The following is a 24,816-nucleotide window of genomic DNA, read 5'->3' on the forward strand; positions in this document are numbered from 1 at the left end:
AAGCCTAATGGTTTAGACCGGACTCAACGCAAGGCATCACCCTGCTCAGTCATCCTGCCTGCAAAGGAAGGGGCTCACTGTGGTTGTAACTCGGCCTTTTCTGTCAGATGTAGTTGTTTTCCTAATAGGCTCTTTGCTCCCAGAGGGGTGGGTTTTTTTCCCCCGTCTTGCAGATGCCAGACGTAGCCCTGGCACACAGTAGATGCTCTCCAGGAACTTGGCTATTGTAGAAGTGCATTTCCTGACTTCTCGAGGTAACGGGGCAGGACTTGGCTGGGTATTGGAGCAAAGTTGGCACGCTGCCACCTGATGTGCCGAAGAGGACTGGCTGCTTTGCCCTGCTTTGTAATCCCTGTCGGTCCCTGGTTTCCTTGGTCCACCAGCTTCTCACAAACCACCTTGGTTGCTTGCGGGGGGGGGCGGGGGGAATGCAATTCCCAGGTGTTCCACTGCCTACCTGGGGGTTGGTGCCGCGGTGCCTTCCGGATGTGACAGCCTGACTCACGATGATCAGAGCCTGTTGCTAGCCGTTTGTTCCTCCGAGGCCAGCGATCCTGGCTTAAGTTAACCCACTTCACGCTAGGTTGAACAGAGATAGCGGAACTGGCTGTTTTAATGATGGAAAAGTGTTTAGTTTTGTTTCTGCTTCTGGGGGGTGGGGCGGGGAGGGGGAAGGAAACTTTGATTTTAGGTTTGGATGTTTAGAAGGATTTTGAGCGGAATGCAGGTCGCCCTTTCTCTCAAGTTTATTTTATTCCAAAGATTAAAATGTAAAATCCCCCCAAAAAAAAGAGAAACAAAAAAAGTCAATGCCATTTCTCAGCAGTCTTTATAACCTGCCCGTCCTTTGTGTCCCTTCCAGTTCACACCAGCGTGTGTCTCTGTCAGAAACTGGGCACGCCAGATGGGTCTCTAAGGCGTTGATGGTTGCCGATCCGGGAAGTGGCTTTCATGAGTTAAGGTAGGTCTTCAGATCCATCTCCTCCACCAGCGTTGTTTTCTTCCCTCCGTTCCTGTATCCTCGCCGCTTTCCCTGTGCTGTGGGCGCTCAGCTAATTTTGAAAACGCTTCCTTTCGTACACATACAATTTTCCACGTGGGTGACGAGAGGAAAATAATTATTAGCATGTTGGATCTTGCTAATTAGAACAACAAAGTCTCTTGTCACCCTCGCACGCTGGTGGCTGCAAACCTCTGACTTCCCCAGGGACAAGGCAGGGACGGGGGACCTGCTGCGCGAGGCAGCAGTGACTGACAGCTGTCGCCCTGTCAGAGATCCCAGCCTGTGGCCAGAGAGTGTCTTGGTGAGGAGGTGGCATGCACAGCGTGTTGGCTAGGCGGTTCCTGGAGGGACCAAATTATGAAGTTCCTCCTTTGATGAGCTGAACCACAGCTCCCAGCACCTTCTTTGGGCTAGGTGTTTTGGGCTTCTGGGAGTTCCAGTTCGGCAACAATCCGGATCTCAGCAGGTTCCCTGCCACTGCTGTGTCTTATTTCTGTTTCTCCCAGCACATGACTGCATCCTTTGGGGATGCTAGCTCAGATTGGATTGTGGATATGTGTTCAGTCAAGGGGAGAATTGTAAGCTGGCGATTATTTGGGGTTTGATATATGGCATGGACCTACTCCAAGAGTAAATCTTGAGTGAAACACAGTGATAGTAAATCTCTTTTGGTGCCCTCTCTTTTCCCCTTGCCTTAAAAAGAGCTGGCTGGAAGGCCTTTGATAGGATTAATCTAAATCCCGGAATTGTTTTCTTGCCTGAAGAACTATACTAGGTCCAAATTACACTGACATAAGCTGGAGGAGTTTCTTCGCTTTGCGGAGAAGGCGTGGAGGAGACAGCCAGCTTGGGAGAGGATCGTATATCGGGCACACAAGAATAAAAGGAATGGTGTTTGTAATAGTATCTTTCCGGCCAGCTGTTTTGCTTGGGCACTCTACGAGCGAGTGGAAAGCTGGCACCTGTAGTAAAAACAGAGCAAGACGTGAGGTTCAGGTGTCTTCAGAGGAGGAAAAAGCCACCTCTTTTCAAAAAAAGAGCTTGCGAGGTTTAACACAACCTGGGATTGTGTCTATGGAGATTCTCAATGAGCCAGTCTTGGCTATTCCAAAGTTGCTTTTTTTTTCCCCAAAAGGCAACGGATCTTTGTTGTTGTTTTTTTTTTCCCTTTGAAAAAACGTTTCACTTCTCACCAAGAAAGCGATCTGATGAGAAGCGAAATGTTTTTCAAAGAAAAGAAAAAAAAAAGAAAGTCCTGATATCTTTTTTGTGGGGGGGGGGAGAGAGAAAAAGCACCTTTGGGACAACCTGGGATTGTGTTTAGGTCTCGATGGCTGTTTTCTTTCCTCTTTAGTCTGGGGGGTGGGGTGGGGTGGGGGGGGGAAAGCCTCCAGCATATTTCCAACAAGGTTTATCAGTGGATGGAATAAAAACTCAAGGCACTAAATAGGCTGTTGGGTCTCCTGCTTGAGCAGGGGGTTCGACTAGAAGACCTCCAAGGTCCCACCCAGCTCTGTTCTTCTGTTAAACCCAACCGACCTTGACTTGGGACCAGACTTCCCATTGCTAAATAAGGTGAATCGCACCTGATTTTACGAGTTCTTAGGCATAGCCCGGGATGCCGCAACCGTTGTTAATACACGCCGGTCGCCCAGCAACCGGATTTTGATCATGTGATGGTTGTAAGTGCAAGGTCTTAAGCCCCTTTAATTCCGGACACTTGCCCCTCCAAAGGGCAGTTAAATGAAGCCTCGTAAGGTACCTGCAATAAACACAAGCACAGTTAAAAATGGAGGAAAGGGTTAGCCCTGAGAGTCATTGAGGTCCATCTTTGGGAAGCATCAAATAATACATCAATACGTCAATTAACCAGCGCAAAAGACAAACAAAACAAAAGGGGGTTGCACAACTGGAAGGGATCTGCAGCTGGTTTATTTGGCAAGCAAAAAGAAGAAACACACACACAGAGAGAGAGAGAGAGCACTTCTCTGCTCTTTGCTATTTTTAAAACCTTCCCAAAGGCACGATAAAGTTCACACCTTCCGATGCTGGCCTTTTACAAAAAAGCATGGATGTATTAATATTATAATATAATATAATTAATATAATATAATATAATATAATATAATATAATATAATATAATATAATATAAGTTGGAAGGGACCTTGGAGGTCATCTAGTCCAACCCCCTGCTCAGGCAGGAAACCCTATACCATTTCAGGCAAATGGCTGGCCAGTCTCTTCTTGAAAACCTCTAGTGATGGAGCATTCACCGCTTCTGGAGGCAGGTGGTCCCACTGGTTAGTTGTTCTCACTGTCAGGAAATTTCTCCTTAGTTCTAGGTTGCTTCTCTAGGTTGTATTTGTTCAGAGGAGTGTAAACCACACACTGGGAGGAGTCAAAGGCCACTTAAATTGCTTTCCTTGAAATCTGGACTGGCAGCTGGTTCCAAATTTTTTTTTTTACAGTAACAGAATAACAGCGGGAAGGGATATTGGAGGTCTTCTAGTCCCACCCCCTGCTCAAACTGAAGACCCTACCACCAGTCCGGTTGCCGTTTGATAAAGCATCTTTCAGACAGCCACGACCTGGATCGACCGACAATCTCCTGAGTCATTTAGTGCAGCAAATACGCCGTATCTAAGGCTATTGCATATATATTTTTCCTAAGCTTTTCTCGCTTGTCAAACCGGAGCTTTGTTACGCCTGGCTGTGTAATCAGGGTTTAATTTCTGGGTAATCCAGCCCGATTGTTCCAAAATAGGGTTTTTCGCATTGGCAGAGAGGAAAGCCGCCTTCTGCTGCTGCAGATCTACCAAAACAAGCCCTCCCCGGTATTTTATGCCTTCCCTGTTTTTTTTAAAAAAAATATATTTATAAGGTAGAATCCTGAGAAAGAGATGGCTATTTCTAGGTGACCGCTGCATGCAAACCGCTTTGTAGATTTGGAGCACGGGATAAGAATTGTGTTCTGGTCCTCTACACACACACGCACGCATGCACGCACACCGGGAAGACCAGGAAGAAGCCAGCACAAACCAAATAGAATGAAAAGCTGTTTGTTTGGTGTGTTGTTTTTTTTGCTCCAGGTAGGCATAATAGCTGTTTCTAAGAGTTGGGCTAAACTTCGCCTTGCCATCTTCGTTGGGTTCTGCTGTTTTCACCCAAGCCACCCAACCCTTGCGCTGCTTTTAAAGACTAAAAATAACAAAGGATTTTATTTTGCTTTTCTTCGCGCACACCAGCCCGGGCTCTCTAATTTCTCTTCCCTTGTGTGCGCGGGGCCTTTTGTAGACACAAAGCCTTTGGGGATGGCGGGGTGGCAGGTTTTTTTCCCTTTCTCTTTTCGGTGACACGGATCCTCTTGGGAAGTCCCTTCTGGGATGGGATTTGCCGAAGCTCCCGCGGGCCCACCGCAAGAGCCCCCAGGCGCAGTTGACAGTTTGCTTCCCGTCCACCTGGGAGAGTGTTTTGGTGCGACCGACTGCGGTGTCCTCGTTTGCCTCCTTGCAAGACAACAGAGCCGGCTTTCGCCCGCTTAGCAACTTTGAGAGAGGTGGACTTCCGACAGCCAGAATTTCCCAGCCAGCACGCCCCAAATGAAACATCTGCAAGGAGACCACCAAGTTCAGAGAGAATCGAGGGCCCCTCCTCTCCCTTCTCCTTCTCCTCCTTGTCTGTCTACTACTTCTTGTCCTCCTTATCTATCTTCTCCTTCTCCTTCTTCTTGTCTTCCTTTTCTATCTTCTTCTTCTCCTTCTTGTCCTCTTTTTCTGTCTTCTTGTCCTCCTTATCTATCTTCTCCTTTTGTCCTCCTTTTCTACCTTCTCCTTCTTTTCCTCCTTTTCTATCTTCTTGTTCTCCTTATCTATCTTCTCCTTCTTCTTCTTGTCCTCCTTTTCTATCTTCTCCTTCTCCTTCTTCTTGTCTTCCTTTTCTATCTTTTCCTTCTTCTTGTCCTCCTTTTTTATCTTCTCCTTCTCCTTGTCCTTCTTTTCTATCTTCTCCTTGTCCTCCTTATCTATCTTCTCCTTCTTCTTCTTGTCCTCCTTATCTACTACTCCTTCTTGTCCTCCTTTTCTCTTCTTCTCCTTCTTCTTGTCTTCCTTTTCTATCTTTTCCTTCTTCTTGTCCTCCTTTTTTATCTTCTTCTCCTTCTTCTTGTCTTCCTTTTCTATCTTTTCCTTCTTCTTGTCCTCCTTTTTTATCTTCTCCTTGTCCTTCTTTTCTAACTTCTCCTTGTCCTCCTTATCTACTCCTTCTTCTTGTCCTCCTTATCTATCTTCTCCTTCTCCTTGTCCTTGTTTTCTATCTTCTCCTTCTTGTCATCTATCTTCTCCTTCTTGTCCTCCTTATCTACTCCTTCTTCTTGTCCTCCTTATCTATCTTCTCCTTCTCCTTCTTGTCCTCCTCTTCTACCTTCTCCTTCTGCGCTCCACACACCCCACTCCCTCCTAGCACTGATGACGTTACGTAGTTTATGATGGTTTGCAGCGTCGGTGTGTGTGTGTGTGTCACGGGATCCCCTTTTGCGACTTTCCGACGCGCAAAGTCAATGTGGGAAGCCAGATTCGCTTAACGATCATCGTGTTACTAGGTTAAAAAACGCTGCAGTGATTCACTTAAGAACTGTGCCAAGAAATCTAATAAGATGGGGCAAAGCTCCCTTAACAAACGCCTTGCTTAGCAACAGATTGTTTGCGCTTCATTGTGGTCGTAGGTCAAGGACTGCCTGTATTAGAGCGGGACGGTATTTTTTTTTACGTTTGTATAAATTTGTTGGAGGAGGTTATTTTGTTACACCGCTCTATAGCGCTGTTTTGATTTCTGAATTTGTATATTTTTAACATTAGGTTACTGTGTTGTTTCCGAGTACGCAAAGTAACTCAGTGGCTACTTTATGATTTATCTGTATCTGGACTGAAGAGAGTTGGAAGTCAATCCCCCCCACTTTTTTGGACACTTTTTAACTTTTCACCCCTTTGTGTTCCCCTCTCCACCCCATTTCCCATCCCCCCTTTTTTGATATTTATAAACTGGATTAAAAAAAAAAGATGGATCAAATATGAAATCAAGGCACCCCAACCTGGGATGTTAACCCACCTACCTGGAGTAGGCTGCCGGAAGATAGTTTTTGACTTATGACAATAATTTGGGCCAGAAAGCAAAACTCGCTTAACAAACTGCCCCACTTTTAGCAGCAAAAAAATTGGGGTTGAATTGTGGCCATAAGCCGAGGACTCTGTGGTCTTTCGATAGTGGTGCGGTGGTTGCCCTCTGCAAGTCAGAAAAGATATTTTATTGCTGGCAAAGCCTCCTCCGACTCTTTCCAATTTAAAAGGAGGCTGGGAGGTCTATCCGTCTACGTAGCGCGAGTGCTTTGACACCGGTCGAATTGAGCAAACAATTGCAATTAAGGAAGGAGAGTTCAAATACGTGCCACGGTCCTTGGTGCAGCGTGCAAAGCCTGGTGCGGTCCTCAGATCGACCCACATTGCACTCCCCTGCCTTAAACCCCAATGGCTTATTAATAGCAATGATTGAACTTGGTCCCTGGAGGATCAGAGCTGATCTGTGCATCTGCTGATCTGGGGGAACACGTTGAAAAATTGACCTCACTTGGGAGAATTTTATGGTTTGAATTTATGTTGGCTTTTGAACAATAATTGCCAAATTTCCTTCCTTCCTCCCTCCCTCCCTCCTTTTCCTTCCTCCCTCCCTTCCTCCCTCCCTCCCTCCTTTTCCTTCCTTCCTTCTTTCTTTTCCTTCCTTCCTTCCTTCCTTCCTTCCTTCCTTCCTTCCTTCCTTCCTTCCTTCCTCCTTCCCTCCCTCCTTTGCCTTCCTTCTTTCTTTTCCTTCCTTCCTTCCTTCCTTCCTTCCTCCCTCCCTCCCTCCCTCCCTCCTTTTCCTTCCTCCTTTTCCTTTTCCTTCCTTCCTTCCTTCCTTCCTTCCTTCCTTCCAACTGTAGATCAAAACGTTTGCCGCTAAGGGGTCTTAAATGCAGTCTCCGATGCAGTTCTGCGTCTTTCTTTAACCATCTCTCTGCAAAATTGTTCCTCTGTGCTCTTTAAAAATAAATAAATCCTTTCTACTTTTTTCTCATAGTCTTCCCACTTCCCTGGTTGCATCTGGATATTTTTAGCCTGTCTGCTTCTCTCTCTCTCTCTCTCTCTCTCCTCTCCTCTCCTTCCCACTCCTCAAATTTGCTTTTATCCGTCTGAAGCCAGACTGGCGTTCTCCCAGCTTGCTCATTTTTTTCACTCCTGTGTGTTCTGCTTCACTCTCTCTCCATCTGTTTCCTCTGCCAGGGCCTTGTTTACTTGCTCGCTCGGCCCTGTGGGGTTTCCCACCTTGGTCTTCTTCACCTTTCGGTGCCGTGAGGCTTGGAAGTTCAGGAGGCTGAATGAGAAGGGGGGAAATCCTTGGGTCCTAAAGAACGGGAGGAGAGTTGGAGAACGGGCGAGGAAGGTGTGTTATTCTCCCCAGACACTTTATGTTTGAATTTGACGGCGTTCCAAATTCGGATTTGGAAACGTCTGCGCGGATGTGGCCCGCTTCCTTTGATGCGCTTACCTGCTGAGCTCGACGGGAGGCTTAACATCCAGCTCAGAACAAGAAAAGCAGGTGTGATGGGTAAGGGACACGGGTAGTCCTGGAGGTGTGACCACACTTGAGCCCAAAATTTTAGGCTGCCGAGTGAAACATTTGTGAAGGGAGCTTGCCCCCTTTTTTTGGGCAACCTTCCTTGCCACAGCTGTTAAGCGAATCGTGGCCTTTGTTAAGTTAGTAACACGGCTGTTAAGTGAAAATGGCTTCCCCATCTGAAGGTCGCAAAAGGGGGTCACGGGACCCCGGGACACTGCGACCGTCATGAATGCGAACCACTTGCCAAGCGTCTGAATTTTGATCATGTGACCCTGGGGAGGCTGCAACGGTCGTAAGAGTGAAAAATGGTCATAAGTCACTTTTCTTCCCCGATGTAACGTTGAACGGTCGCTAAATGAACTGTTGTAAGTCGAGGGCTTCCCTGCACGTTCAGCTCTTCGGTGATTGCAGTAGAAGGGGAAAATCCCCCATCTTTAGCCCTGCAAACTGTAAGCTGGTCTCTCTTTCCGCAGATCCCAGTTCCACTTGCACGGGTCCCACCTGTCTACCTTCTTTGCACCCAAACAGTGCAGGAAGGAGCCTGCTCCAGATTTACAACTGGGCAGGCGATCCGGCTCCCGATCTCAAAATCCTTGCCTGGTCCCTGTTGTCTTTGGAACTACGGAGCAAGTTCCCGTCTCAACCAGCGCGGCTTAAAAGCTCCTCACCCAGGAGATGGTTTGGCCCGAAGGCCTCCATCACAACTGCTAGGATTTATCCCGGCTGACAGGGCAGAGACTTGTTCGTAGGGCAAAAATGCACGTAAACCTGGAAGGCTTTTTTCAAGGGAGGGATGTGATAAAAACAGCCAGGGAAATTTGCTTGGAAACACGGAGGTTTTTTTTAATGAACATTTTAACAGACGGGCGTGTGTGACGATAATGGGGATTTTAAAGCCGTCTTCACCACCCGATAGATTTAAAATGGTGCCTTTGCTGCGAAATCTCCCTTCCTTCCACCAGTCTAGAAACGTGTCCTTAATTTCACGATCCTGAGCTGTCATGCTTTGCTTAGCGCCTGTGACAGATGGGGACGCCACCGACTTCCGAATGTGTCTACCTAACACGTCCCTGTTTATCTTTCTGAACGTTTCCTGCTGATGACCTGCAGGCTGGTGGGCTCCTACAAATTCTGCTCAGTCAGAAGAGCCAGGATCATGATTAGCCGTCTTCCAATATTTGAGGGGCTGCCCCAGAGAAGAGGATGTGGGGGGGTCAACTTACTTTCCAGAGCATCAGGATAAGAAGCAACGGATGGAAACTCAATCAAGGAGAGAAGCGACCTAGACCTTAGGAGGAGTTTCCTGACAGAGAGGATTATTAACCAGTGGAACTGCTTGCCTCCAGAAGTGGTGGGTGCTCCATCCCTGGAGCTCTTTAAGAAGTACAGGCAGCTCAACTCAACTCACGACCACCTATCGTAATGGAGCCCCAGATTTCTGTTGCTAAGTGAGGCGTTGGCTCGTTGGAACTTTGCCCGATTTTACGAACTTTCTTGCCACAGTTCTTAAGTGAATCACTGCAGTTGTTAACTTTTTTCTTTTTCCTTCTTCTTCTTCTTCTTCTTCCCCAGGACGGAGTTTATCTCGAACGAAATCATGTCAACGTGCGGGATAGAAGATGACATTCCTCAGGGAGAGAGGAAAACAGTCACGGATTTCTGTTACCTGCTGGATAAATCGAAGCAGCTTTTCAACGGCTTGAGGTCAGTCCATTTTTGTCACGTTGCAGACTTGTTGAGCGCGCTGCGCTGGCTCCCACTCACTTCCCTCGTGGGCGAAAACTTCCAAGCTGCTGGTTATCACCTTTGAAGTCCTCTCTGAGCCTCCTTGACTTACGACGTGTTGCTTAGTGACCAGAATTGTGACGGATCTTCCCGGAGTTACTTACGACCTGTTTTTGAAGTGACAAAAGCCACACGTGCTCGCGTACACACACACACACACACAAACCTGAAGGCATTTTAGGTGCCCGGTCTTTTGGCTGTAATATTTGTGATTTTCATAGGGTTTTGTTTTTTTTAAAAAAATTGCAAATAGAGGTTATTTTATCTTTTGCTTGTCAGCCGCCCAGACTTGGATAGAAAGATGGGCGGCGGTATAAATGGTTTCAATAAATGCATCAAATTAAATTTTGGGCATTCTATATAATGGTGAGAAATCTGTGAGAAATATTTTCCAAAGCACCGGAGGGCAGAACCAGAAACAACGGCGGGTGGTAACTAATCACGGAGAGAAATTAATTCAATTTCTCAACCTGGAATTGAGGAGGAACTTCCTAACCGTGAGGACAATTAACCAGTGGAACAGCCTGCCTCCAGAAGTTGTAGATGCTTCATCACTGGAGGTTTTTAGGAAGAGACTGGACAGCCAGTTGTCTGGAATGGTCCAGGGTCTCCTATTTAAGCAGGAGGCTGGACTAGAAGACCTCCAAGATCCAGCCCTATTATTCTAGGTTCTATAAGGCACGGGAAGATTAATATAACTGAAGCATCTCTGGGTATGTCCCTCCATCTGTCACGTCTCCTCTTCTCCCTGATGGATAAATTGAGACTTTTATTATTATTATTTTTTAATTTGCTGTCTTACAGAGATTTGCCCCAATATGGGCAGAAGCAGTGGCAATCTTACTTCGGCAGGACCTTTGACGTTTACACCAAGCTCTGGAAGTTCCAGCAGCAACATCGGTAAGAGAAACCATTTCCAGCGCTTGGCTGTGTCTCCATGCAGCCTAGTCCTCTCAACAGCTCTACTAAATCGCAGGAACCTCAGCGGGCATGAAATATGGGCAGAAAAGGGCAGAAAACCGAAACACAACAGTTGTGTAAGACTGGAGAATGGGGGTGGGGGGGGAATCCTCTCCCAATTGGCAGTTAGGCTTAAGCTGCCTTTCTTAGCTCATTGAGGCAAGTAACGAGAGTCTCGGGACATTAACGAAGCAAAATCCAACAAAGGAGGATATTTGTTGAAGTGAGGGGTCCTTGGTGCCTCTCTGAGCTGGGTGGCTTTCTTGCAGATGTTTCATTACCTAACTAGGTAACATCATCAGTGCTAGAGTAAAGAGTACTATATTGGGGACTGGAGGCTAAAACGTATGAAGAACGGCTGCTACAATTGGTTATTTCCAGTTTAATGAAAAAAAAAAGGCCTAGGGGTAACATGATAGCAGTCTTCCAATATATTGAGGGGTTGCCACAAAGAAGGTGGGGGGAGGGTGTCAAACTATTCTCCAAAGCACCAGAGGGCAGGACAAGAAGGAGCGATTGGAAACTAATCATGGAGAGAAGCAATCTGGAATTAAGGAGAAACTTCCTAACAGAATAATTAACCAGTGGAACCACCTGCCTCCAGATGTTGTGGGCGCTCCATCACTGGAGGGTCTCAAGAAGAGACTGGACAGCCATTTCTCTGAAATGGCGTAGGGCTTCCTGCCTGAGCAGGGGGTTGGGCTAGTTGACCCTCCAGGGTCCCTTCCAAACCCCTCTGCCATTCTGTTGCTTTCTCAAGTCAAATCCGAAAGACTAGTAGTAGAGCGGTCGTGCGTTAGCTCAAGTCTGACCTGCGCTTTCCTCTTTTGGGCTGGGGTGGGTCACCAATGAAGACAAGTTCTGGACAATCGGTACGGCCTGAAGCGCTGGCAGATTGGAGAGATCGCCTCCAAGATTGGGCAGCTTTACTACCACTACTAGTAAGTAGCCGCGTGTGCGAAAGGAAAAGTTGGAGGGAGGGGAGGGGGAGGCGAAGCTGATAAATGCAGGAGTTCCTGTTCCTCAAACCAACCTGGAACTAAGGAGAAATTTCCTGGCAGAACGATCAGCCAGTGGAACTCCTTGCCTCCAGAAGTTGTGGGTGCTCCATCCCTGGAGGTTTTTTTAAGAAGAGACTGGACAGCCATTTGTCTGGAATGGTACGGTCTCCTGCTTGAACAGGGGGCTGGACTAGAAGACCTCCAAGGTCCCTTCTAACTCTGTTCTCTGATCAGACTAGTAAGGAATAAGGCTAAGAATCTCAGTAAGGATTGCAGTGGAGAAGAAATTTCTTTGAAGTTGAAACGAGGAGCTGATCCCCCCCCCCTTTTCTCCCCAGCCTTCGCACCTCCGAAACCAGCTATCTGAACGAAGCCTTCTCCTTCTACTCTGCCATACGGCAGAGGTCTTACTACTCCCAAGTCAACAAGGAGGACAGGTCAGGCTATGCCTCAAGGCTTGTGAGTTGTTTTTTTTTAAAGCCAGAAGTGCTTCATCGTCATTGTGTGGCTTCTGCTGGTGGGGACAAGGTTGCGTGACAAGTTCTTCTCCTGGGCTTCTGAAGGTCCATCAACCGCTGAGATTGGATCTCTAGAACTGAGCGCGAGTTCTTCCTGACCAAGGGGTTTTGCTTTGCCTTCTCTCTGGAGACTTATCAACAGTTAGGACCTTTGAGAAGAAAGTCAACCTAAATATGAAAACGGTGTCCCCTCAACAGTCCTCTTATGAAGCAAGGACTCAACGTTTTCTTTCTTTCTTTCTTTCTTTCTTTCTTTCTTTCTTTCTTTCTTTCTTTCTTTCTTTCTTTCTTTCTTTCTTTCTTTCTTTCTTTCTTTCTTTCTTTCTTTCTTTTGCTAAAGGGTTCCTTCTCCTCTCTGCCGTCCTCTTTCCACAGGCCCGAGCTGGTGGTGAAGAAATTACGTTACTACGCCCGGTTTATTGTGGTTTGCCTCTTACTTAACAAAATGACGGTGGTCAAGGAACTGGTCAAGGTAAATCTCCTCCTGGGGTGACACTCAAAGTTGTAGCTCTTCTTAGAGAAGACCTTTGCAAGAAATCTCTTGATTCTTTTTCCCAGGAACTCTCCGATGAGATCGAAGATTACACCCACCGGTTCAACACCGAAGATCAAGTAGAGTGGAATCTTGTCCTGCAAGAAGTGGCTGCTTTCATTGAGGTAAGGACTACAGCGATCCTGCATTGCTGTTTTCGTTTTTTGTTGTTGTTTTTTTTAAACAAAATATTCCCGTTTCTCCAGGCCCCAAACCGGGCTTTTTTCCCCCCACCCCCTCCCAGATAATTCTGATCTGTTGGGGGAAGCGAAGAAACCGTGGCGAGACAGACCGTGAAATGGGGCAACAACCCGCTGAACGACTGCCTCGCTTTAGCCAGGGAAATTTGGGGCTTCCGTTGTCGAGTTGGCCGTCCTGACTTCTGCTGCTGTCGTTGCGTGTTGTGTCTCCTCAGCTGAATTGGGCCTCGATTCTCCAGACCCTTCACCTTCTCGTCTTTCTTTCTTTCTAGGCAGACCCGGTGATGGTCTTAAACGACGACAACACGCTGGTAATCCTCTCCAACCGCCTGTCGGAAACGGGAGCCCCACTGCTGGAGCAAGGAATGATTGTGGGGCAGTTAACCCTGGCCGATGCCCTCATCATCGGCAACTGCAACAATCAGGTGGGGGAGACTGTGTATTTCCCCCACACACACACACATCGCAATAAACAAGTGCGGTGTGGGCGGGTGTACAATTCCATTAGTGACCATTTTGAAGTTGCAAGCCGGGCACGACCGTTTCTCAGACTTCAGATCCGTTGCAGGATCCCTACGGTCCCGTGATTGAAATTTGGACGCTCGGACACGGGCTCGTATTTATGACGGTTGCATGGCCTGGGGACATGGGATCTCCTCCCCCTGACCAGCATTCTGACCGACTTTCGATCGCGTGACCGCGGGGGACGCCGCAACGGTCGTAAGGGTTGAAAAAAACTCCCTCAGTCACTTTCCTCGGGGCCGCTGCAACTTCAGACACTAAATAAGTGGTTGTAAATGGAGGATGATCTGTGTCTTTCCATTCCGCCAATCTTCTGGCATTTTAAGATGCTGGTCTTCCACGCCTCCTTGAACTGTCCGCGGGAATTCTGCGGGGCAGCAGTGGCTCGAGCTAATTTTCAGGGTGCTAAGCTTTAACAAGGGATGCGGTGGCTCAGTGGGTTAGGACACTGACCCTGTCGATCAGAAGGTTGGCAGTTTGGCGGGTCGAATCCCGAGTGCCGCGTAACAGAGTGAGCGCCCATTACGCGTCCCAGCTTCTGCCAACCTAGCAGTTCGAAAGCACGTAAAAAAAAATGCCAGGAGAAAAATAGGGACTGCTCCAGTGGGAAGGTAACAGCGTTCCGTGCGCCTTTGGCGTCTAGTCATGCCGGCCACATGACCACGGAGACGTCCTCGGACAAGCGCTGGATCTTCGGCTTTGAAACAGAGATGAACACCGGCCCCTAGAGTCGGAAACGACTAGCACGCCTGTGCGGGGGAACCTTTACCTTTTTAAGCCTTAACAAGCTTGGGCGACGCTCAGCCTGGTTTCAAGTTCTGCCTTGTTTCGTCGGTAGGTGAAGTTTAGCGAGCTGACAATCGACATGTTCCGCATGCTGCAGGCGCTGGAGAGGGAGCCCATGAACCTGGCCACGCAGATGAACAAGCCGGGGTTGCAGGCAAGTCTTTTTGTCTCCTATCGTCGCCCTCGGCTTTTCCTGGGAACCGGGGTCCTTGAGAAAAAATACTCGGGGCTTCTTTAAAGAGGCCTGGGTCTGTCTTCCGTAGGAGAGCAGTGAAAAACCAGCTCGAAGAGAAAACCCCCACAAATACTTGTTGTACAAGCCAACCTTCAGCCAGCTCTACACCTTCCTCGCGGCATCATTTAAGGTTTGTGCAGCAGAGGTGAGGCTGGCCCCGTCTTCTGAATAGGAGGTGAAATCTCGCCTGTTGCTACTGGAGGCAATCATAAACTCAGGGAGGTCCAGAGGAGGTGATGGTGACCCCGGATAGGAAGCAGACAGACTGAGGATGTTCCCTAGCCAAGTCATGAAATGTCTGCTAGGAAACCACCCAGTTCAGAGAGCGCCCAGGACCCCCACAGTTCAACCCTGAGCTGCCAATGTTTTTATCCTCTGTGGGCAGAGAGATAGACGTAGCACGCTGGCTGAGGAATTCTGGGAGTTGAAGTCCACGAGTCATAAAAGGGATGGAGTTTGAAGACCCCTGCTCTATGAGGATTTCACCCTGTTTTACTGAAAGAATTTGCTTGACTTGAGAGAATTTGTTTGACAGTTGAGCTACTAGCATTATCTGTTTGGGTTTTGGTTAATCTGTGACAACCGATCTTCAAACATGTCTCTTCTTCCCAAATCCATTCTTCCTTCCTTCCTTCCTTCCTTCCTTCCTTCCTTCCTTCCTTCCTTCCTTCCTTCCTTCCTTCTTTCTTTCTTTCTTTCTTTCTTTCTTTCTTTCTTTCTTTCTTTCTTTCTTTCTTTCTTTCTTTCTTTCTTTCTTTCTCTTCTGATCCCTTTTTCAGGAGCTACCTGCCAATAGCGTCCTGTTGATCTACTTGTCAGCCACCGGCGTCTTCCCTTCAGGTCGTTTGGATAGTGAAGGTACAAATAAAGGAATGCTTCCTATTGTGAACAGGCCTTGAATTCTCTTGATGGTTCACGGACGGCAAGGCAGCCTCCACACTAACCCTACGCCTCCTCTCCGGAGACGCTGATCTTGTCCTTCATTGGGTCTTGGGTGGGTCTTCCAACTCTTTGGGCCAATGCCCTTCAGAGCCCAGAAGAGCTTGAGAACCAGTTCTGGTCCTCTCCAGTTTCCACACACTCCCTTTGGTGTGCTGGGAAGGCCTCAGCTGGGCCTTTTTTGCCCTACCGTTGAGGGGCCGTGTCAGTCAGCGCCACGTCCATCTCTTCTTGCTCTGGAGAAGAAGGGTTAAGACGCCGCTGAGATGCTCCAGGGCTCCTCACGGAGGGTGCGATGAAGCAGAGATGTTCTTCTGGACTATTGTGGATCTTTCCACCTAGCCTAGAAAGCGCCCAAATCTTTTATCAGAAATTCTGGTGTTTTTCTGGTTTACCTGGCCTGCTTTTTTTTAAAAAAAAAACCCAGTTCAGAAGCAAAACCAGACCTTCAGTGGCTTTCCAACGTGGTCTTGGGGTGTGTGTGTGTGTGGCGGCTGTTTCCTTGTTTGTCATGACAATTCAAGCCCTTTTCATGATTTTGGTAATTTCCGGCCTCCGATCCTCACTCCTGTGTTCCTTCCTTGGTAAAAGGACTCTTTTTTTTTTTGCTTAACCTTCCCTTCCCAAGTCTCCCACCCCCTCCCCTTTTTAAAATTTGCTGCTGGGTCCTGGGAGAAAACCACGCGAAACCACTTAGGTTCTCGTGGAATCAGGTCTGCCCCCAACCAAGGGATCCCTTGACATTGTACCCACCTCATTCCATCCATTTGAGATTTGCATTCCTTTATAAGATGCATGCTTGTTACATCTTCCTTGCATGAATCATAAACTTTTCCAGAGTCCTTCGCTCATTTCTCCCAACAAAAGCCGATAAAATAATAGTTGGGGAGGTCACGGGTCCCGTCCTCCCCCAAAATAGCTTTGGAAAAGCTGTTAACAGGATTCAAGGAGCGTGTTTTGGTGCTTGGGTCCATTTTGTCTCCTGCTAGAGCAAAGGGTTGGGCTGGAAGACCTCCAAGGTCCCTTTGGACTCTGTTCTTCTGTTATTTTGTTGTCTGTGTTTTTTGTGAGCTCTCGTCTCTTGATACTTGACTGACTGCCCTCTACATCTAACTTTGGGGAAGCCTTTGAGATGTCCACCATACTGATCCTTGACTAGAATGAGAACTGTTGGACAGCCAAAGGCCATCCAAAGCTTTAGATGCCCTTTCTCAGCTCTTAGGTCCAAGTCTTGGAGAAGTTTCTGCTCACCTGGATCTCTGCTTCCTTAGACCGTGATCTGGAGCGCATGTCACACCAAAGCCTTGGTCTGTAAGAAAGCCCCAATGAATCATGTCTGACATCATGAAGGAACATGTCCCACGCAGAAGATCCATCTGGTCAGAGTCATCCCTGGATTTGTGGAAGACCAAGAGCCGTTGCAGATAATGTGACTTTGGCTGTCAATTAAAAAGGGGCATCGAGTGATTACATTAGATGCCTTCAAGTCAATGTCAACTCTGGGCAATCACCTAGACCTCTCTGGGTGACAAGTCCCCAAGTCAGATCCTCCAATGGAGAAAGGGACATGTAGTCCAGTATCTAACGCTGATTTCAGAATTCAGAATCCTTTCCACTAACCTATTGTCAACGTATTTATCCTTTCAACCTAGCCTTCCCTCTTAACTTCTCAAACTTGGCAACCTTAAGACGGCTTGTTTTCAACTTTTTGGCTAAGCAAAACCTTTACAAGCTCCCTCAACTATCATATTTCTCTCTCCTGGGTTTGTGGTCCTTATTCTGTGTTTAGTTCATCCCCTAAGCCAGCTGTTCTCCTTATCTTGACCCTCCTCCCCCCCTCCCATTTGTTCCCTGCAGGTCCCTATGATTTTGGGGGCGTCCTGACCAATAGCAACCGGGACGTCATAAACGGGGACGGGATCCACAAACGGAATCAGTTGTACAAGGAAATGCATTGGTGAGTTGCTTGTAACTGGGAAGCTGGGCAGTTGGGCATCCTCCCTGCGGTCACCGCTGCGAGATGGACAGCCGTAGACATCAAATCCTCGACTTTAGTGGCCACAATTAGGAGGCCAGAATTTTCCACCTTCCAAGCAAGGTGGCCTCTGAGTTTAAGTTTTTATGACTTTTTTTCACCGCGTTGGTTAAGCAATTCGCTGCCGTCCTTAAGCGAGTCATGCGGTCGTGAAGAGAAGCCGGCTTCCCCCATTGATTGTGCTTGGCAATTGCATGATCCTGGGTGCTGCGGCTCTTGGGAATACATATAAACCTTTATTGTCAAAGTACAACATGTGTACATTGAGATTAACTGCCTTTTGCCAAGCCTCCCGAGTTGTGTTGCCACGAGGGTCGTAAGTGTGAGGAGCCGTCATAAAGCGTTTTTCCCACTGCCGCTATAACTTTGGTCACTAAACAGATGGAATACCTGTAATCAAACTGGGATAGTATTCTTTGGAAACAGGGATATTTTGTTCCCATTATCCTGTGGGCCTTTTGTGTAGCTCATTCATCTGCATACAGAGGTACAGACTGTTATCAGCGTGTAATAATAAATGAATAATAGCTATTAATGAGTTACTAGTCATTGCTAGAATGACTCTTACTGGAATGTTAGAATAAGAATACTAGAATAAGAGTTACTAGTCCTCTTGAGCATATTATTCAGGGATGCTGGGCTTACATATGTCCCTTTTGACTTTTATTGTTTTATCCAAGTATAAAATATAAAGGAAGATAAAAATAAGAATTTAGGGGAAGGGAAAAAAGTGTGGGGGGGAAATAATGTGGGGTAGAAAGGAAAAAAAAGCATCAAATTCTGACTCTTTTTTTAGCACAGTAGAAGATAACAAAGTTACGGCCTCGGCTTTTTACTTTTACACAATAATATGTACTAGCCATTTCTATAACAACAAATCTATCTAACCGGCAGAACCAAAGTCAAATTTTCGTTTTGCTTTTTCGTCACAAGCACAAAAATCCAGAAGTGATTTCCAAATTAAAAAAAAAAACATAATTAAAGGTCTTCTCCTCTTTGAACAAAGCAGTCATTTTAACCGTTTCTGCTTTTTCTTGCTTGCTGTGGAAATAATATGCATATTTCTGTTTGCACTTAATAATCTTTATAAACCATCACCACATATGAGAAGGTTCCTGTTCGATTATAATAATACTAGCCCGGTCACGATCTCAAGTTTATTTCGCAGTTTATTGAAATGGAGGAAGAGGTAAGATAAGGAGAGATTTTAATCTGGGCTGGAAAACCTGCCAGCCAAACTAGATTAATTTTGATCCGCTCTCCCTCACTTTAAGGTGGCAAAACTTTGGGGATTGAACATTTGGTCGAGAAGGTGACGTACGTGTAAGAGTCGAGTTATACGGTGACCTGCTTAACAACGGCAGTGACTTATGGCGGAAATTCCAGTCTCGGTCCTGATCATTAAGAGAGGACTGTCTGTAGAGCCTTTTAATCTTTTTATTTAAAGTAAAACACGCGCCACTTGCATGGAGAACATCTGCGGATCTGAGGGTGTGGACGGGCGCTATCTCTTTCTTACACATTCTGAATTTCCCCCCCCCCTTTTTCCCAGCTTGCACCCTGGGGATCTCTACCCGTTCACTAGGAAGCCTCTGTTTGTCATAGTGGATTCGTCGAACAGCGTCGCCTACAAGGTGAGTCTGTTTAGAGTTACTAGTCCTCTTGAGCATATTGTCTATGGAATGGAATGAAAAGGCCAAGAGGAGGGAAATTAGCCGAACGTTTGAAAAAGGATCTTCAGATTTCCCGTTGGTGTCGTCCGTATGATTTTCTTGGCGCGCCAGATCAACTTTTGCTGCGGGTTTTTGGGCCCAGCCGTTTGAACACGCGTGCTTTTTGTTGCGCAACTGCCGGCGGTCTGTTTGATGGAAGACGCTCTCCCTTTTTATAAGGGCGCAACCGTCTCTCAGATCCCGTTTTCTGCCTTTTTCCCACCCCAGAATTTCACCAACCTGTTTGGGCAGCCGCTGGTCTGCTTGCTTTCTCCGACCACCTATCCTAAAGCCTTGCAAGGTAGGCAGTCAAGCTTCTTTCGCTCTGGAAACTCGACTTAACGACGGTTCGTTTAGTGGCTGTTCGAAAGTTAGAGCGGCACTGACCGAAGGGACTTTGGAGCGTTGTGCAGACTGATGACCGTCACGGCATCCCCAGGGTCACGTGATAAAACTAACCCCCACCCCGTCCATTGCACAATTCCTGGGACTTTTAGTCAGACTGGAGGAGAGAAAAACCGGGAATGGAGCCCAGGAATGTAGCTTATCTTGCAGTCGGAGTCCTTAAATTCTTCCGTTGGAATGCCGAGGGCCTTTCCAGATGGTCTCGCTGAGTTTTATTAGAGACGGGATGGAATTAAACCCCAGAGGTCCTCCCATCAAAACGTTTTAGAAAGACAAAAAAGCCAGGTCCTCATAATAGATCGCCCTCCACTTACCATGGTTCAAAGTTACGACATCATTGGGGGGGGAAGAGAGACTTACGAACGTTTTTCATACAGACATCCCCACGCTTGGCCACTGGCTCATATTTATGACGGCCGCAGCGTCCCATGGGTGGGGGTGGGGGGGTTCATGTTAACTTTGAACGGCCGCTAAATGAACTGTGGTAAGCCGAGGACTGCCCGTATAGAGGGTGGCACCGGGCCTGGATATTAATGGCTGTTTTATTTCCACCCGAGTTTTGTAGCAGACTTTGTTGGATCGGGGTTGATTTGGCGAGACCCACTTAGTGGAAACTTCTTTGTCCCCATTAGCAAACCTTGGTTGGGAGAGAAGATACTGCCTGGTTTGACAAGCGTTCGATGCCAATTAATTTTCCCACCCGTTTTTCCAGTCCCCATAACTGTAACTGGTGGAGAGGCGTCGCTCTCAGAGAGAGAGAGACAGAGAGAGGCGCCCCTTTACCGTAAACTCCTTCCCAGCATGAGGTCCAGTCTGCTGACATAATTTGTGACACAGAAAAACTGGTGGTCAGCTGTGAAGGCAGGAGAGAAGGCTGGAGAATTCACCGTTTGGATGCCGAGGTAAGTTTTCTTCCGTGACTAGGGGGAAACGGAAAAAAAAAGAGAGAGAAAAAAATCTCTGTGTCCCTGGGAAAAGGGTGAGAAAAATACGGCAGGTAGCCCTCGACTTGCGACGATTCGTTTAGTGACCGAAGTGACAACACCACTGGGGGGAAAAGAAAAAAAAAAGCAACAACCTTGTGGCTGGTTTTTGCACGACCTTTGCAGCATTCTCAGATGCTTAGCAACTGGCGTGTACTTAACGACGGGGTCACGTTATCCCCTCTTGGGACCTTCGGACGAGCCAAGTCAGATTTCACTGAACATGCGTGTCGCCAACTCCACAGCTGCAGTGATCACTTAACAACAGGGGCTGGGAAGGTTGCAAAACGGGGCAGAGAAACCATCACTTAACAAATGCTCTCTCGTAGCAACATAAATTTTGGGGTCTCTTGTGGCCGTAAGTCGAGGGCTATCTGTAGTCCAGAGCAATGCTGCTCAACCTTTAAAGCTTTAAAATGGGTGGACATGGACTCCCAGAATTCCCTGGCGTGGGAATTCGTGGATTTGAAATCCCCCCCTCCCCATCTTAAAGTCACCAAGGTTGAGAAGCATTGTTGAGAATATTCCCCTTTAAACATGACGACGACAATCAACAATGCAACACCAAACGGTGGATGTCTCCAGCAGAGAGAAAAACGCCAGTCTTGAGGCTCTTAGCCATCAGTTCATTAAATTTCGTTGATATACTACCGATTTGCAAACGGACTCATGCTGTTGTGTGATTCACTTCCAAACACGGGGACAGTGATATAAAAACGGCACAGGAAGAAGGATCATCATGAAAGCTACCAAACTCTTATCATAAATGACCCTAAGTGGAAAAGTAACAGAGGTCCTAAATAAATGCCCTTTTAAAACCTCTCAGAATTGTCCCCGTGAGGTTTCTTCTTCCTCTCTTGCGCTCGCCGTGGTTTCTGCGGCTGGCTGCCATGTGAAGGGGTTTGATTTTGTTGTCTTGTAGATCAGTCCCAACGAGGCAGCCTCTTCACTTTCTTCCTGAACAATCCACTCATGGCGTTCCTCTTCGTCTCCGGATTATCAAGCATGCGCAAAGGACTGTGGGACAAATGTCACGACTACCTTCGTAAAATCAACCGGGACATCGCACAACTGTTGACTCATTCCCGCTCCATAGGTACGCTTGGAGGGAGAAAGAGGCAAACATAGAATGAAGGCTACTGCTAAGCTTGTAAGCCGCCCTGAGTCTTCGGAGAAGGGCAGGATATAAATGGAATTAAAATAAAAATAAAAAATAAATAAACATCTGGACGCCGGTGATATTAGCAACTCGGGGGTAGATCGGATAGCTTGTTCGTTGGCTAGATCATCACCACTGTGATTCAAAAATGCTTCCTCGTGTTGGGTATACGTTGAAGAACATGGTGCTAGGGATACGTTGAAGAACACGGTGTTAGGTATAAGTTGAAGTAGATTGCGTTAGGTATAAGCTGAAATATATTTGTTAGATATAAGTTGAAGTAGAGAGGACCTTTGAGGCGTTTTCAAGACAGATGGACTATCAAGACAATATCAGTGACATAAAAACTAGGTAAGTTAGTTGAAACACTGGATGATACAGCTGCATTTCAAAAGAGTGGGGTGGGTTAGAAGGATGGACTACATCTTTCCAAACGAAAGGCAAAGTGCTTTATTTAGGATACAGAAATCAGTTGGATTGGAAATCCTTGTCTTGTTTCAGATGAAAATGATCTCGGTCAACCATGACCTTAATTTGAGTCAAAAGCGTGTCAGGGCTCTTAAAAGTGGTGGAATTGGGATTACGTGACCATGGGCAGTGTGTAAGAGTCGTAAATTGAAGGACTGGTTGTAAGTGTGTGGACAAGACTTTTTTTTCCCTCAGCACCATTGTAATTTCAAGTGATCCTGAACGAATGGTCATAAATTGAAGACTATCTGTATTCTAACTTAATTTTTTTTTCTTCCCCCCCTCATAGACCAAGCCTTTCTCCAGTTTTTTGGAGATGAATTCCTGCGCTTGCTTCTAACAAGGTTTATTTTCTGCTCAGCCACCATGAGAATGCACAAAATCTTCCGGGTATGGCAATCAATCTTCCTTCCTTCCTTCCTTCCTCCCTCCCTCCCTCCCTCCCTCCCTCCCTCCCTCCCTCCCTCCCTCCCTCCCTTCCTTCCTTCCTTCCTTCCTTCCTTCCTTCCCAGGGGCAAATGGTTTGCAAAGTTCCATATTCAAATAACTCCACTGAGTTTCAGCTCAGTTTTGTTAGAGGCTTAAAATGTTTTATTGTACAGTGCCACCTCAGTACTCATCGTTAATTGGTTCTGGGATGCGTGATGAGTCCCCAAAACAATGAGCATGAAATACAATTTTCCCATTAGGAGTAATATCGTGAGTCATAAAGCAGCTGACACCGACAAGTTCTAGCTTGAATACCAGACAAAAGATGAGCCCCGGGGAAAACTTTTTTTGCATCAGAATGCACTGGGTACCAAATTCGAAAAGTCTCAAAGGACAAAGATGCCAGTATACTTTGCGCCATGCTTTGTACTGGCTGTTTTGAGGTCCCTTCCAGCTGTTATTCCACCTTCCGCCTTTGGATGTCTTTTTTCACAACCATTCTATTGCTCTTTGTGGCTTCCCCCCCCCCTTCCCCCCCCCTTATTTTCTTTTTTCCTTTTTTTTTCAGCAGGAAACCAGGAATTATCCTGAATCGTATCCCCAACTGCCCAGGGATGAAACGGTGGAAAATCCGCATCTCCAAAAGCACATTTTGGAATTGGCTTCAATATTGGATGTCCGAAACGTATTTCTGGAGACCACTCTCGACGATTATTAAAGCAGAAGAAATGCACATTCTGGAGACTGCAGGGTTTTTACCCTCGCTGCAAAAAAAAAAAATTTTTTTTTTTGGAAATGGTGCAGTTTTCTAAACGTGAACATCCACACACACACACACACACACACACACACACACACAAACAAACAACAAACAACAAACAAAACCCAAGGGATCTACTTGAGTTTTATTTTTGAACTCAGCAGGTGTTTTTTTTTTCTTTCTTTCTTTTTAGGAAAATGGAAATGGGGGCACGCACAGCTGTTCCACTCTGCGTGGGTTCAATTTTGATAAACCCTCCTTCGCAAGTTTTACCATTTCAGACTGAAGCAAACTGCTGGGTTTTGAAGCTTTTGATTTGGAAGACGTAGCTGGCCACACAGCAACACACGTGTGTGCACGCGCGCGCACACACACACACACACACACACTCACTCACTCACTCTCTCCCGAGATTGAAATGCAGCCAGTCACTTTTAAGCCCCTTGTGTGCAAATTCTTTATTTTTGTACTATTTTTAAAAATTAGAAAGCAAAAAAAAAAAAGAGGAAAAAAAAAGAGGAGGAAGAGAAAAAAAAATCAGAAAAAATAATCTGTTCCCCAAAGATTTAAAATGTGAAGGGTGGGACTTTAAATGGTGCAAAGCAGACAGCAATAAGCGTGAATTGAAGCCAATTTGTTTCATCAATTGCCTCCCCCAAAGAATCCAGCACAATTGAAGGGATGGTTGTGGAAACGTAGAAAATGGAGCGCTGTCCATAACTTACTTTCTTCTTTCTTTCTTTCTTTCTTTCTTTCTTTCTTTCTTTCTTTCTTTCTTTCTTTCTTCCTTTCTTCCTTTCTTTCTTTCTTTTTCTTTCTTTCTTTCTTTCTTTCTTTCTTTCTTTCTTTCTTTCTTTCTTTCTTTCTTTCTTTTTCAGCCTTTATTGCACATTGAGTAAAGATGCTGGACTTTGTCCCTCAAAATCTAGAATTTTGGCTCCTGGCCCATTATCAGATCAAAAGATTAGCCCCTCCTTATTACGGAGCACCCTCTGTGCAATTCTCCAGCTTGGGCTCAAGGTCAAAAAAAAATGCCGTCCCTTTCTCTGCACGCAAGCGTCGTCAGTTCTTGCTGCAATGTGGAAGGTTCTCTGATGATCCTTCTTCCCAGCCTTTCCACCTCAACTTCTAAAAGAGCTGCTTTCATCCCATCCCTACGTCAACAGGCAGGAGTTCACCCGGTGAAGAAAACTAAGGAAAACCACTGCCTTGCCTCTGCTGAAGCTGCTCAAAAGACAAAACCCAATAAAAGTCCCATCACCTTCGGGAGCAATGTCTGCCTTCCAAGGCTGCGGATAGACAAGAGAAAGACGAAGAGGACTTTTGGGGGACTGTTAAGACCTCAAAGGAAGCTCACAGCTTTGGCTTGATGAACTTTTGGGGAAGAGGTGAGGAGGAGAAATCTGAAAAGGTTCGTGACTTCTTTGGAAGGGGAGGAGAAGACGACAAAGACAGTCGTGCCCAAGTGTTCTCCAGCATCTGGCTTTAAGAGGGAGAGAACTCCAGAACGGAGACCTATCTCCAGAGCTTTCTCGGAAGAACGTTAAAAGTCTCCAATCCGTATCCGGTGAAATTGTGCTCGATGTAGCTAGAACTGTGGTCCTCGAGGACAACGTTTACGCTCGGGACTCCAGCGAAGGAATCCTGTAGATGGCAAATGGGACAAGATTTAGGAGGAGATCTGAGGAAATAAATCATTGTGTGGGCTTGGTGTCCATGTGCTGCTGTTTTCAAAGAT

At 46.6% G+C, this 24,816-nt stretch overlaps 1 protein-coding gene across 1 annotated transcript; it reads left to right on the forward strand.

Moving 5' to 3' along the window:
* The first annotated feature begins 769 nt into the window (after window positions 1–769).
* SCAI (suppressor of cancer cell invasion) lies at window positions 770–24,816 on the forward strand. The gene is made up of 17 exons (XM_083375413.1): window positions 770–961; window positions 9,222–9,353; window positions 10,239–10,334; window positions 11,249–11,335; window positions 11,734–11,832; window positions 12,289–12,385; window positions 12,472–12,570; window positions 12,918–13,070; window positions 14,006–14,107; window positions 14,217–14,318; window positions 14,968–15,046; window positions 16,985–17,084; window positions 18,715–18,796; window positions 19,103–19,175; window positions 21,185–21,358; window positions 22,179–22,279; window positions 22,887–24,816. The coding sequence occupies exons 1-17, from the start codon at window positions 810–812 to the stop codon at window positions 23,034–23,036; spliced, it is 1,878 nt and encodes a 625-aa protein (XP_083231539.1). The 5' UTR covers window positions 770–809; the 3' UTR covers window positions 23,037–24,816.

Source organism: Vipera ursinii (assembly GCF_947247035.1).
Source record: "Vipera ursinii genome assembly, chromosome: 16".
NCBI lineage: Eukaryota > Metazoa > Chordata > Lepidosauria > Squamata > Viperidae > Vipera > Vipera ursinii.

Excerpts from the sequence above, each read along its gene's own strand:
- SCAI (XM_083375413.1), top strand. The coding sequence starts at position 810 with ATGCCATTTCTCAGCAGTCTTTATAACCTGCCCGTCCTTTGTGTCCCT. Across the intron at positions 12,571-12,917 it reads AAGTGGCTGCTTTCATTGAG|GCAGACCCGGTGATGGTCTT; the intron begins GTAAGGACTACA and ends CTTTCTTTCTAG. Across the intron at positions 14,319-14,967 it reads TCCTCGCGGCATCATTTAAG|GAGCTACCTGCCAATAGCGT; the intron begins GTTTGTGCAGCA and ends TCCCTTTTTCAG.